General features: G+C 46.6%; 1 protein-coding gene across 4 annotated transcripts in view; it reads left to right on the forward strand.

Moving 5' to 3' along the window:
• EXOC1 (exocyst complex component 1) overlaps positions 1-13,725 on the forward strand; it is a 62,048-nt gene extending 48,323 nt beyond the window's left edge. For all 4 annotated transcript variants that reach the window (XM_038769108.1, XM_038769110.1, XM_038769109.1 and 1 more), the window contains 6 exons: positions 952-1,028; positions 3,058-3,286; positions 4,594-4,777; positions 9,219-9,418; positions 10,818-11,012; positions 13,007-13,725. In XM_038769108.1, coding sequence (XP_038625036.1) covers positions 952-1,028; positions 3,058-3,286; positions 4,594-4,777; positions 9,219-9,418; positions 10,818-11,012; positions 13,007-13,159 — 1,038 coding nt within the window. In that variant the 3' untranslated portion in view covers positions 13,160-13,725. The remainder of the gene's footprint in view (positions 1-951; positions 1,029-3,057; positions 3,287-4,593; positions 4,778-9,218; positions 9,419-10,817; positions 11,013-13,006) is intronic.
• Positions 13,726-14,512: the final 787 nt, after the last annotated feature.

Raw genomic sequence — 14,512 nt, forward strand, 5'->3', positions numbered from 1 at the left:
TGTCAACCGCATGTATCAATACAGTCAATTTGGGATGGGAGGGGATTTGTGGGGGGTCAACTCTGCTCTCTCAGTGGTAACTTCCCGTCTTTCTGTCTGTGGGATTCCACCCCTTCCTCCACCCACCCTCCCCTTCCTCCCTTGTCTCTCTTCCCGGTAGGGATGGGGGGTTTTCCAGAGCCTTCCGCAGGCCCCGGGGCATAGCGCCGTGTGGTAAATAAAGCCTCAGTCTGAACGCAGGCCACTTCGGAAAGAGTGGGGTCTGAATTGGTGAAGTGCTAGAGCAGCTCCTAGCAGGAAGAAACGATGGTTTTTCAAAGAAGAAAAAGGGGGATTTAAATCCTCGTAGAAAACCAGGTCATGTGAAAAGTCAGGCTGGGAAAGGCCCAAGTAAAACGATGGAGAAAGTGGGAGAGATGCCCTCTGAAAATAAATTGTCCTGCTAGTGATTCAGTCAATCAGTCAAGTGTATTTATTGAGTACTTAGTATGTGCAGGGCACTGTCCTGAGCACTTGAGAAAGTACAGTAAAACAGTTGGTAGACATGTTCCTGCCCACAAGGAGTTTTGTAGTGTAGAGGGGAAGACCAATCAGTCAAAGAGTGGTATTTATCAAGCGCTTCCTCTGTGCAGAGCACTGTACTAAGCCCTTGGGAGAGCACAATCCAACAGAATTAGCAGACACCTGGGTTGGTGTCAGGGCACGAAAATGCAAGAACCCGTGAACGTATTAGCCGTTCACCTTCAGGTCAGATATTTTAGCGGACTGAACATCTAGATGCCATAATAGAACGGGAAGCTTAAAGTTGTAAACCCCCTCATGATGAATTTCCAGAGACAGTTCTGGGAAGTTGATAATTTTGGAGAGCGTTTTAAGGGATTAACAGCCGCATTTGAATGACCGTTGATGAACTTGCCTTTTGACTTTGTAAAAACCCACGTCGCTTTTCAGGCAGATGCAGAAGAAATGGATGGAGGAGTATTCTCTCGCTCGCACAATCCCAGTGCCCTGCAGACTGTGTCGTCCGAGTACGTCTATTTATTTTGCCATTTTCCAGCTAGGAAGCAAAGCTCCTAATTTTTATTTTAATGTATCTGTTAAGCATTTACTATGTACCGGGCAGTGTTCTAAGCACTGGGGTAGATACAAGCTGATCAGGTTGGACACAGTCAGTGTCCCACATGGGGCTCACGTTCTTAATCCCCATTTTGTAGCTAAGGTAACTGAGGCCCAGAGAAATGAAGCGACTTGCCCAGGGTCACACAGCAGACAAGGGGCAGAGCCAGAATTAGAACCCAGGTCCTTCTGACTCCTAGCCCCTGCTCTATCCACAAGTCCACACTGCTTCATTTCCCTGGTAAAGCAAAGCCAGAAGTTATTGAGTGCCCTTGTTCTTCGGAATCATCATGTCGCAACAAGTAGCCTCAAAATCAATCTGTCAGTTAATCAGCCAAAGGACTTTAATGAGTGCCTTCTGATTGTACTTTCCAAGCACTTTAGTACATGCTCTGCATACAGTAAGCGCTCAGTACATACTATTGAATGAGTTAATGAATGATTGCAAGGTACTGTACTAAGTGCTTGGGAGAAGAAGCAGAAAGATTGAGGACAGCCATCAGCGTACAGTGGGGTCTTTATGGTGGTCAAGGGGCATAAATCCCTAACAGCCCCTCCTGCCCAAGAACTGAGAAGCAGTGTGGCCTAGTGGTCTGGGGGTCAAGAGGACCTGGGTTCCAATCCCTGCTCTTCCTCTTGGGGAAGTCACTTCACTTCTCTGTGCCTCGGAGCCCTCATCGGCAAAATGGGGGTTCAGACTGTGAGCCAGACTGTGTCCAACCTAAATAGCTTGTATCTACCCCAGAGGTTTAAACAGTCCCTGGCATATAGTAAGCACTTCACAAATACCGTTTAAACAAAAAGAAAAACAACCCGAGGTCTGCTGTGAGCATTTCATAGAACTGTAGCCCTCTACGCTCCGTATTAAGGAAGGGTATTGGTCCGCTTCAAGTCAAATTTGCGGACCATTTCCCCCCGCCAGGTCATTCAAATGATGGGGGACGTTGCTTTTGAGGGAATAAGGATTTGATTGTCAGCTCCTTGAAGGTAGGGTCCATGTACATCTAGTCCCCTGAGGGTCTAGGAGAAGGGTCCCCCACATAGCACTCAATAAGTACTTAATAAGTAAGAGAAGCAGCGTAGCTCAGTGGAAAGAGCCCGGGCTTTGGAGTCAGAGGCCATGGGTTCAAATGCCGGCTCCACCAATTGTCAGCTGTGTGACTTTGGGCAAGTCACTTCACTTCTCTGTGCCTCAGTTACCTCATCTGTAAAATGGGGGTTAAGACTGTGAGCCCCCTGTGGGACAACCTTATCACCTTGTAACCTCCCCAGTGCTTAGAACAGTGCTTTGCACATCGTAAGCACTTAATAAATGCCATAATTATTATTATTATTATTATTATTATTATTACTGTGGCGAGAGGGAAGGAATGAGGGCAGAATTGAGCGATCAGTAAATCGCAAAAGGTTTGAACGTTCAGGGATCAAATAGGAAGTACCCTCTGAGTGATCTCACCCCATCCTTCTCCCACAGCAGTGAATTAATGGTATTTATTGAGCACTTACTGGGGCAGAACACTGTACTAAGAGCTTGGGAGAGTACAATACAACAAGAGTTTGTAGATACGTTCCCTGCCCACATCAAGACGGGGAGAACAGTTTTGTAATTTTGGTATTTGTTACAGGCTTAGTATGTACCAAACACTGTTCTAAGCACTGGAATAGATACAAGTTAATCAGGTCCCGGTCCCCCATGGGGCTGCCACTCTTAATCCCCACTTTACCGATGAGGTAACTGAGGCTCAGAGAAGTGAAGTGACTTGTCCAAGTTCACCCAGCAGACAAGTGGCAGGGCTGGGATTAGAGCCCAGGCCCTTCCGACTCCCAGCCCGGTCTCTGTCCTCTAAGCCACGCTGCTTCTGTAGTCGGGGACGAGTTCACCTGCCCCTTGCCCTCACCGTTCGTGTCCCGGGTTGGGGGGGGGTGACGTGTCCCCGACAGGAAAGACGTGATCCGCCTGATGATGATCAAGATCTTCCGCTGCGTCGAACCCGAGCTGAACAACCTGATCGCCCTGGGGGACAAGATCGACAGCTTCAACTCACTGTACATGCTGGTGAAGATAAGTCACCACGTGTGGACGGCTCAGAACGTGGACCCCGCCTCCTTCCTCAGCACCACCCTGGGGAACGTCCTGGTGACCGTCAAAAGGAACTTCGACAAGTGCATCGTAAGTCTTCCCCCCGCCCCCCGGCCATTAGGCTCCCCCACAGCTGAATGATAACTGAGGGACTCATTAAACCCTCACTACACACCAAGCCCTGTTCTTGGCATGAACTTAGTTACGGGATAGGTACTGCTATTACTAATAATAGTACTGGTAATAATAATAATAATTAGGGTATTCGTTAAGCGCTTACTAGGTGCCAGACACTGTTCTGACTTCTGGGGTGGATACATGCCCAAAACCCAGGTTCAGATCCCGGGGGAGGGAAGGTTTCCTACAGGTTAATGAAGCGTCACAAAAGACTCTCTGATTGTCTGTGCATCTACCACAGGGAAGTGAAGTGACTCACCCAAGCTCATGCAGTGGACAGTTCGTGGAGCTGGGATTAGAACCCACATCCTTCTGAGCCCCCTCCTTCCTCTCCCCCTCCTCCTCCTCTCCATCCCCCCGGCCTTACCTCCTTCCCCTCCCCACAGCACCTGTATATATGTATATATGTTTGTATGTATTTATTACTCTATTTTATTTGTACATATTTATTCTATTTATTTTCTTTTGTTAATATGCTTTGTTTTGTTCTCTGTCTCCCCCTGCTAGACTGTGAGCCCACTGTTGGGTAAGGACCGTCTCTATATGTTGCCAACTTGGACTTCCCAAGCGCTTAGTACAGCGCTCTGTACACAGTAAGCGCTCAGTAAATACGATTGATTGATTGATTGATTGATTAGTAGTGCTCTGTACACAGTAAGCGCTCAACAAATATGAATGAATGAAAAGCCCGGTTCCCCTGTCCCACGTGGGGCTCACAGCCAAAGCGGGAGGGAGAACAGGTAGCATGTCCCCATTTTACGGCTGAGGAAAGAGAGGCACGGAGAAGTGAAGCCACCGGCCCTAGGTTGCATGGCAGGCAAGTGGCAGAACCAGGGTTGGAACCCAGGTTTTCTGACGCCCAGGCTCCTTCCAGTAATAATGATAATAATAATAATAATAACAATGGCATTTATTAAGCGCTTACTATGTGCAAAGCACTGCTCTAAGTGCTGGGGAGTTTACAAGGTGATCAGGTTGTCCCACATGGGGCTCACAGTCTTAATCCCCATTTTACAGGTGAGGTTACTGAGGCACAGAGAAGTGAGGTGACTTGCCCAAAGTCACACCGCTGACAAGTGGCGGAGCCGGGATTTGAACCCATGACCTCTGACTCCAAAGCCCGGGCTCTTTCCACTGAGCCACGCTGCTTCTCTAAGCAGTAGGCCCCACCGCCCCGTTGAACTTGTGGGCCTAACCTCGGTGCTTTGTTTGAACGCTAGAGCAACCAAATCAGACAGATGGAGGAAGTCAAGATCTCGAAGAAGAGCAAGGTGGGCATCCTCCTGTTCGTGGCCGAATTTGAGGAGTTCGCCGGGCTCGCCGAATCCATCTTCAGAAATGCGGAGCGCCGGGGAGACCTGGACAAAGCCTACATAAAGCTCATCAGAGGAGTCTTTAACAACGGTGAGGGCCACTGGGCTTCCCTGGCTAAGTCCTCCTTTTTTCTTCTCCCACTGCCTTCTGCGGCACCCTGACTTGCTCCCTTTATTTGTCCCCACTCCCAGTCCATAGCCATGATGTATTTATTTATATTACTGCCTGTCCCTTTCTCTAGACTCGAAGCTCGTTGTGCGCAGGGAATGGGTCTGTTCATAGTTCATGGCTTAGGGAATAGAGAAAGGGCTTGAGAGTCAGAAGAGCCTAGGTTCTAATCCTGATTCTGCCGCTTGTTCCGCTGTGTGACCTCGGGCAAAGTCAGTCGTCTTTGGGCCTCAGTTCCCTCATCCATAAAATGGGGGTTAAGACTGAGCCCCAAGTGGAACAGGCACTCTGTCCACCGTGATTAGCTTGGATGTGCCCCAGCACTTAGGACAATGCTTGACACACAGTAAGCGCTTAACGAATACCTTCATCATCATCATTATTATTATCATTATAGTCTACTCTCCCAAGCTGTTCACACAGTAAGCGCTCAATAAATATAATTGACACATAGTAAGCGCTTAACGAATACCTTCATCATCATCATTATTATCATTATAGTCTACTCTCCCAAGCTGTTCACACAGTAAGCGCTCAATAAATATAATTGACACATAGTAAGCGCTTAACAAATACCTTCATCATCCTTATTATCATTATAGTCTACTCTCCCAAGCTGTTCATACAGTAAGCGCTCAATAAATATAATTGACACATAGTAAGCGCTTAACGAATACCTTCATCATCATCATTAGTATTATCATTGTAGTCTACTCTCCCAAGCTGTTCACACAGTAAGCGCTCAATAAATATAATTGACACATAGTAAGTGCTTAACAAATACCTTCATCATCATCATTAGTATTATCATTATAGTCTACTCTCCCAAGCTGTTCACACAGTAAGCGCTCAATAAATATAATTGACACATAGTAAGCGCTTAACGAATACCTTCATCATCATCATTATTATTATCATTATATCATCATTAGTATTATCATTGTAGTCTACTCTCCCAAGCTGTACACACAGTAAGCGCTCAATAAATATAATTGACACATAGTAAGCGCTTAACAAATACCTTCATCATCATCATTAGTATTATCATTATAGTCTACTCTCCCAAGCTGTTCATACAGTGAGCGCTCAATAAATATAATTGACACATAGTAAGCGCTTAACGAATACCTTCATCATCATCATTAGTATTATCATTATAGTCTACTCTCCCAAGCTGTTCACACAGTAAGCGCTCAGTAAATATAATTGACACATAGTAAGCGCTTAACGAATACCTTCATCATCATCATTATTATTATCATTATAGTCTACTCTCCCAAGCTGTTCACACAGTAAGCGCTCAATAAATATAATTGACAGACCGACAGGTTGGGCCCGGAGACCCTCTCCTTCTTGGTTCCCCGGAGGCTTTTAAATTTCCCCGGGGTCTTTTAAAACGCTCTCATCAATCCTGGGCCAGATGTCGGGTGTATAATTTAAAGTTTAACCCCTTGCCACATCCCAGGAAGACTTGCCCAGTTGGAATCTCCAACCCCGGCCACGAGGAGCCTGCAGTTGGTAGCCTCTCTGTTGGGAGTGGTTTTTCTTCGGGTTCCAGCTGGCTTACCTCTCTGAGAAGCAGCGTGGCTTAGTGGAAAGAGCCCGGGCTTTGGAGTCAGGGGTCATGGGTTCGAATCCCGGCTCCACCACTTGGTAACCTCTCTGTTGGGAGTGATTTGGGGCAAGTCACTTCACTTCCCTGTGCCTCAGTTACCTCATCTGTAAAATGGGGGCTAAGACTGGGAGCCCCACGTGGGACAACCTGATAACCTTGTATCTATCCCAGTGCTTAGAACAGTGCTTTGCACATAGTAAGCGCTTAACAAATGTTATTATTATTATCATTATTATTATTATTATGGACGCCTGGTCACCTCAGAGAGTCTTTAGTGATGCTTCATTAACCCCTAGAGGACCTCCCCTCCCTGGCAGACAAACAGGAAAGTCAGGATTAGAACCCAGGTCCTTCTTACTCCCAGCCCTGGACTCTATCCACTAGGCCATGCTGCCCCCCCAGCCCCAAATCCCAGTGTGGCCTAATGGATAAAGTCCAGGCCTGGGAATCAGAAGGACCTGGGTTCTAATCCTGGCCTTGCCGTTTGATGCGTGACATTTCACTTCTATGGGCATCAGTGCCCTCATCTATAAAATAGGTAATAATAATAATAATAATAATAATAATAATAATAATAGTATTTGTTAAGCACTTACTATCTGTCAAACACTATTGCAAGCGCTGGGGTAGAAACAAGCTAATCAGGTTGGACACAGTCCCTGTGGCACATGGGGCTCACAGTCTCACTCCCCATTTTTCAGATGAGGGAACTGAGGCATAGAGAAGTGAAGTGACTTGCCCAAGGTCACACAGCAGACAAGTGGTGGCGCCGGGATTAGAACCCAGGTCCTTCTGGCTCCCAGGCCCAGGCTATATCCACTAAGCCGAGCTGATTAAGACTGTGAGACCTGTGTGGGACAGGGACAGAGCGCTTGGTACAGTGCTCTGCACACAGCAAGTGCTTAATAAATATGATTGAATGAATGAATGAAGGGACCTTATGCCCGATTTACAGATGAAAAAATTGAGGCCCAGAGAGTTGTAATGACTTGCCCAATGTCACACAGCTGGCCAGGACCGGGACCTGAACTTGGATCTCCTGACTGTGTGTAACTCAATTATCTTGGGTCTACCCCGGCGCTTACAATAGCAACTGACACATAATAGGCGCTTAACAAATACCACAATTATTATTATTGTTAACTGTGACACAGTCTCTCCACCTGAGAAACAGTTTTTTCAGTTGCATTTTTAAAAAGTTTAAATTTTGGGAAACATTTCGCCTCCCACCGCCTCCAGGGCAGGAGATGTGGAATTACTCTCCCTCACCTTAACGATCCTCCTGAACCTACATGAAGTGGTAGTAGAAGCTTCAGGGAACTTTGGCTACTTCTGTTGTGCGGAGGCCATAGATTTCCAATATCAATCAACAGGGCAGTTTTCAGCATTCCAACCAGATCTCCAAAGTGAGTTATAATGCTACCAAGACCACATTACACCTACTCAAAGATGGCAGGAATCCCATTCTCACTGAAGGTTCTGGTCTCATTCTTCTTTTTTCTATTTTTTGTGGTATTTGCTAAACGCTTACTGTGTGCCAGGCACTGTGCTAAGCGCTGGGGTCGATCCAAGCCAATCAGGTAGGACACAGTCCTTGTCCAAGAATCCCATTCTGACTGAAGGTTCTGGTCTCATTCTTCTTTTTTCTTCTTTTTAGGGCATTTGCTAAGCACTTATGATAGGCCATAAGCAATGTACTAAGCACCAGGGTCGACACAAGCCAATCAAGTTGACCGTGTCCATCATGGGGCTTTCTTAATCCCCATTTTACAGGTGAAGGAACTGAGACCCGGCAAAGTTGTGACTTATCCAAGGTCACACAGCAGACAAACGGAGGAGCTAGGACCCAGCTTGCAAGTTTTTGGTTGAAAAAGGAATCATTCTAATTTAGAGAGGGAGAGAGAGAGATTTTTCTAAGGGTAAGATTTGAGCCCTTAGGGATTATTTCTTACTTCAACGGGCATGCTAAAATCTATAATAAAGAGGGGATTGCTTTCAAAAGTTCAATACTGCTGTAGTGTTCATTTTCATTAGGAACAATTGCTCTATCTTATCCATGCTCTGTTCTGTATGAACCAGAATTCCTGGAAATTCTCTTCCCCGAAGTGAGCTAGTTACTGTATTTATGACGTGCCAACTGTGTGCCAAACACCGTGCTAACCTCTGGAGTAGATACAATCAGATCAGACACTGTCCCTGTCCTGTCAAGGGCCCACACTCCAAGAGGCAGGAAGACCCGATGTTGTTTCCGCATTTAGTAGATGAGAAGACTGAGGTCCAGAGCGATGAAATGACTTGTCTAAGGCCCTACGCCAGGCCAGTGGTAGACTTCGGACTGGAACACAGGTCTCTGGTCTCCCAGCCCCACATGCTTTTTCCACTGTAGCTAGATTCAGACTCTAGATAAGTGATTTCACAAGCACAAGCAAGATCGTCGCCGCTCTGTGAGCAAAGCCCACAAAGGTGATTAATCCCATGCTCTGGGAATGAGCTACCAAGTATCAAAGGTGGTGAAATAATCACTTGCCCAAATAGGTCCCCTAAAAACTGGATTATGAACCCCAGAAGAGTCAAGAACTGACTCTTGGACGGTTTCCTCTTGACGGGGTTTGGACAGATGACTGTTTTCCCAAGGTGTCCCGGGGTGTTCGGCATCAACAAACTTGGGCGTTTCTGCTCTGTCATTTTGAAAAGTTCGGGACACTTGGGACCTTTGATTTTAATGCCGCCTCCCTCTCTCGGTTTTAGTGGAGAAGGTGGCCAACGAAAGCCAGAAGACCCCCCGGGACGTGGTGATGATGGAGAACTTTCACCATATTTTCGCCACCCTCTCTCGTCTGAAAATCTCGTGCTTGGAAGCCGAGAAAAGAGAAGCCAAGCAGAAATACACAGACCACCTTCAGTCTTATGTCATTTATTCTCTAGGGCAGCCCCTGGAAAAACTCAATGTAAGTATCCTCTTGGGGAGTTTCATTTCTCGGGCAAATACCAATAATATGGAAAATGCTAGAAAAGAAGTTTTGGTCCTATAATTGTGGTGTTGGTGAAGCACTTACTATGTGCCAAGTGCTGGAGTAGATACGAGGTAGTCATCCCCCATCCTTGTCCCCCATGGAGCTCACAGTTTCAGCGGAAGGGGGAATGGGTATTTAATCCCCATCTTACCAGTAAGAAAACTGAGGCCCAGAGAAGTTAAGCGATTTGCCCAAGGTCACAGCAGACCAGTCCAGAACCAGGATTAGAACCCAAGTCCTCTGACTCCCAAGCTCTGAAGAGCAGAGAAATGGTGCCATCCAGTGACCCTTGGGCCATACTGAATGCTTTTCTCAAATCACCTCCTGCCTCCTCTTCTCCGAAAATTAGGTCACTCGCGATACCAGTCGCGTACGTTAATGAAGAAGGAAGGATATGTGGGTTTTCGGTGCCAAACCCAACTCTGTACAAATAAGGAAATGTTGATTCCAGGCTGTTTTGGAGCACAAGAAGAGGCCAAGTCCTTCCACGTCCATTTCCCCAGCCCAGTCAAGCAACGGTTAAGATTTAACCATCTGGAGCAGTCTGAAAAGCCCCACTATCACCCAGCAAGAATTTAGGGACTTTTTGTAAGGTATCTGTTAAGTGCTGACCGTGTGCCAAGCAGTTTTGAGTGCTGGGTAGAAACAAGCTAATTAGGTCGGTACAGTTCCCGTCCCACATGGGGCTCGCGGTCTGAGTAGGAGGGAATCCTCACTTTGCAGTTGAGGAGCCTTAGGCCCAGAGAAGTCAAGCAGTTTGCCCGAGGTCACACCGCAAACAAGCGGCAGAGTCAGAATTAGAACGCAGGTCCAACATAGAATACATACTGCGTTGTCACAGCGCCACAGAAACAGTGCTGCCTAGCAGATAGAGCACGGGCCAAGGAGCCAGAAAGACCTGGATTCTAATCCTGGCTCCGCCGCTTGTCTGCGGGGTGAACTTGGGCAAGTCACTTCACTTCTCTGGACCTCAGTTACCTCATCTGTAAAATGGGGATTAAGACCGGGAGCCCCACGTGGGACAGGGACCGTGTCCAGCCTGATTAGCTAATATCCACCCCTGTGCTTAGAAAAGTGCTTGACACATAGTAGGTGCTTAATAAATACCATTATTATTATTAATGGCATGCACATACAGTGAGAGAAGCTTACTTTGACCAGCATCTCCCTCTCTAAACTGTAAGCTCCCTGTGGACAGGGAATGCGGCTGCCAACTCTGTTGTATTGTCCTCTCCCAAGCGCTTAGCACAGTGCTCCGCCCACAGTAACTGCTCAATAAATACCATTAATTGATCGATCGATTCACCGTGTCTTTGGTCGAATTTCATCGCAGCATTTCTTCGAGGGAGTCGAGGCCCGTGTGGCCCAAGGCATAAGGGAGGAGGAAGTAAGTTATCAACTCGCCTTTAATAAACAAGAACTCCGTAAAGTTATTAAAGAGTACCCTGGCAAAGAAGTGAAGAAGGGCCTGGATAATCTCTACAAGAAGGTGGATAAGCATCTTTGCGAAGAGGAGAATTTGCTTCAGGTGAGGTCACCGTCGCGTCTCGTCCTCTCGGTTCTAAGGCCGACGTACTCACGTACTCCTCCAGACTGTATGCTCGTCGTGGGCAGGGAATGCGTCTATTGTTGTAGCGCAGTCTCCCAAGTGCTTAGTACAGTGCTCGGCACACGGCAAGTGCTCAATAAACACGATCGACTATCAGTCGTCTGCTGTGTGACCGTGGGCAAGAAGTCACCTCACTTCTCTGGTCCTCGGTTTCCTCAGCTGTAAAAGGGGATTCAGTATCTGTTCTCCCTCCTACTTAGCTCATTATGGGCAGGGGTCACATCTGCAGATGCTGTTGTGTTGTACTCTCCCGAGCGCTTAGTACAGTACTCTGCACATAGTGGGCTCTCAGTAAATACCACTAATGGATTGATTAGACCATGAGCCCCATGTGGGAAAGGGACTGTCTCCAACCTGATTAACCCAGCGTTTTGAACAGTACTTGGCCCACAGTAAGCGCTTAACAAATACCGGAATAAATAATCCCGAATAATAATAATAATAATGGTATTTGTTAAGCGTTTTATACCAGGCACCGTACTACCTGATTAACCCAGCGTTTGGAACAGTTTGGAACAGTACTTGGCCCACAGTAAGCACTTAACAAATACCGGAATAAATAATCCCGAATAATAATAATAATGGTATTTGTTAAGTGTTTTGTACCAGGCACCGTACTGAGTGCTGGCTCCAACCTGATTAACCCAGCGTTTGGAACAGTACTTGGCCCACAGTAAGCGCTTAACAAATACCGGAATAAATAATCCTGAATAATAATAATAATAATGGTATTTGTTAAGCGTTTTATACCAGGCACTGTACTAAATGCTGGCTCCAACCTGATTAACCCAGCGCTTTGAACAGTATTTGGCCCACAGTTAAGCGCTTAACAAATACCGGAATAAATAATCCTGAATAATAATAATAATGGTATTTGTTAAGCGTTATGTACCAGGCACCGTACTAAATGCTGGCTCCAACCTGATTAACCCAGCGTTTTGAATAGTACTTGGCCCACAGTAAGCGCTTAACAAATACCGGAATAAATAATCCCGAATAATAATAATAATGGTATTTGTTAAGCGTTTTGTACCAGGCACCGTACTAAGTGCTGGCTCCAACCTGATTAACCCAGCGTTTGGAACAGTACTTGGCCCACAGTAAGCGCTTAACAAATATCGGAATAAATAATCCTGAATAATAATAATAATGGTATTTGTTAAGCGTTTTATACCAGGCACCGTACTAAGTGCTGGCTCCAACCTAATTAACCCAGCGTTTGGAACAGTACTTGGCCCACAGTAAGCGCTTAACAAATACCGGAGTAAATAATCCCGAATAATAATAATAATGGTATTTGTTAAGCGTTATGTACCAGGCACCGTACTGAGTGCTGGCTCCAACCTGATTAACCCAGCGTTTTGAACAGTACTTGGCCCACAGTAAGCGCTTAACAAATACCGGAATAAATAATCCCGAATAATAATAATAATGGTATTTGTTAAGCGTTGTATACCAGGCACCATACTAAGTGCTGGCTCTAACCTGATGAACCCAGCGTTTGGAACAGTACTTGGCCCACAGTAAGCGCTTAACAAAATACCGGAGTAAATAATCCCGAATAATAATAATAATGGTATTTGTTAAGCGTTATGTACCGGGCACCGTACTAAGTGCTGGGGTGGATACAAGCAAATCGAGTTGGACACGGTCCCTGTCCCACGTGGGGCTCACAGTCTCAATCCCCATTTTACAGATGAGGTAACTGAGGCTTAGAGAAGTGAAGTGACACTCACATGAAGACAATCCATGACTCCCAGCCAGGCCCATGGTCTCTATTCGCTACGCCATGCTGCTTCTCTGAATAATGTTCTCTCCCAGGCGCTTAGTCCGGCGTCCTGCACACAGTAAGCGCTCGATAAATCCCATCGATTGATTGCCTGACGATTGATGGCCTTCCCTTGGCCTGACAGGTGGTGTGGCACTCCATGCAAGACGAGTTCATCCGCCAGTACAAGCACTTCGAGGGGCTGATAGGCCGCTGCTACCCCGGCTCCGGGGTCACGATGGAGTTCACCATCCAGGACATCTTAGACTACTGCTCCAGCATCGCCCAGTCTCACTGAGCGCTCCAGAGGGGAAGGAGATAAGCTCCGGGGGCCGGGTGCGAGGGGAGGGGAGGGCCTTTTGGGAATACCAGCCCAGACAGACCGCGGGACTCGCTTCAGCCGTCTTGGAGGGGCAACAGTGGGTGGGCGTCCTTGAGGGTCACCCTCAGCCTCCTCCTCACCCGGGCAACATCCTCAACCGCCAACCTAAAGCATTAACCCTCCGCCACTCTCCGTAACACTCCATGGGCAAGAGACGCGCTCGGACGACTCCCTTCCGGATTCTTCCGAGTTGCAATCCTGCTCTTCTGCCTACACTAATCCCTCTGTCCCGTCCCCCCAGCTTCTTGGAAATCACGTAAACTTTAAAAATCACGGGCCGGGTTTTCTTTCCTCTCCGCCGCGTCCAGCTGGAAAAATCCCCAGCCGGGCGTTGGGCAGGAGAAATGTCCCCACCTTGGGCGGGGGTTGGAGAATTCGGGGACCGAAACCGGGAAAACGGGCTAATCAGAAGTCATGGAATTTTCAAAAGCCCGACCAGTTGGGTTCTTGCAGAATTCGATTAAAGGTTATTTATTGGGTAACGCTAGTCCGTCCTCTTATTTTGAGGGGGTTTCTTTTATGGTAATTGTTAAATGTTAAGCACTTACTACGTCATCATCATCAATCGTATTTATTGAGCGCTTACTGTGTGCAGAGCACTGTACTAAGCACTTGGGAAGTACAAGTTGGCAACATAGAGAGACAGTCCCTACCCAACAGTGGGCTCACAGTCTAAAAGGGGGAGACAGAGAACGAAACCAAACATACTAACAAAATAAAATAAATAGAATAGATATGTACAAGTAAAATAGAGTAACAAATATGTACAAACATATATACATATATACGTGCCACACACTGTAAGTACTTTGTTCATTCATTCATTCAATCGTATTTATTGAGTGCTTACTGTGTGCAGAGCACTGTACTAAGTGCTTGGGAAGTACAAGTTGGCAACATCTAGAGACGGTCCCTACCCAGCAGTGGGCTCACAGTCTAGAAGGGGGAGACCGAGAACAAAACAAAACATATTAACAGAATAAAATAAATAGAATATGTACAAGTAAAATAAATAAATAAATAGAGTAATAGGGTAGGGACTGTCGCTATATGTTGCCGACGTACTTCCCAAGCGCTTAGTACAGAGCTCTGCACACAGTAAGCGCTCAATAAATACGATTGATTGAATGAATGAATTAATAGGTACAAGTTAATCAGGTTGGACTTAGGCTGTGTCCCCTGTGGGGTTCAGAGTCTTAATCCCCATTTTGCAGGTGAGGGAACTGAGGCCCAGGGGAGTCAAGTGACCTGCCCAAGGTGACCTGGCAG

The sequence above is a fragment of the Tachyglossus aculeatus genome, chromosome X5, assembly GCF_015852505.1.
Source record: "Tachyglossus aculeatus isolate mTacAcu1 chromosome X5, mTacAcu1.pri, whole genome shotgun sequence".
Classification (NCBI taxonomy): domain Eukaryota; kingdom Metazoa; phylum Chordata; class Mammalia; order Monotremata; family Tachyglossidae; genus Tachyglossus; species Tachyglossus aculeatus.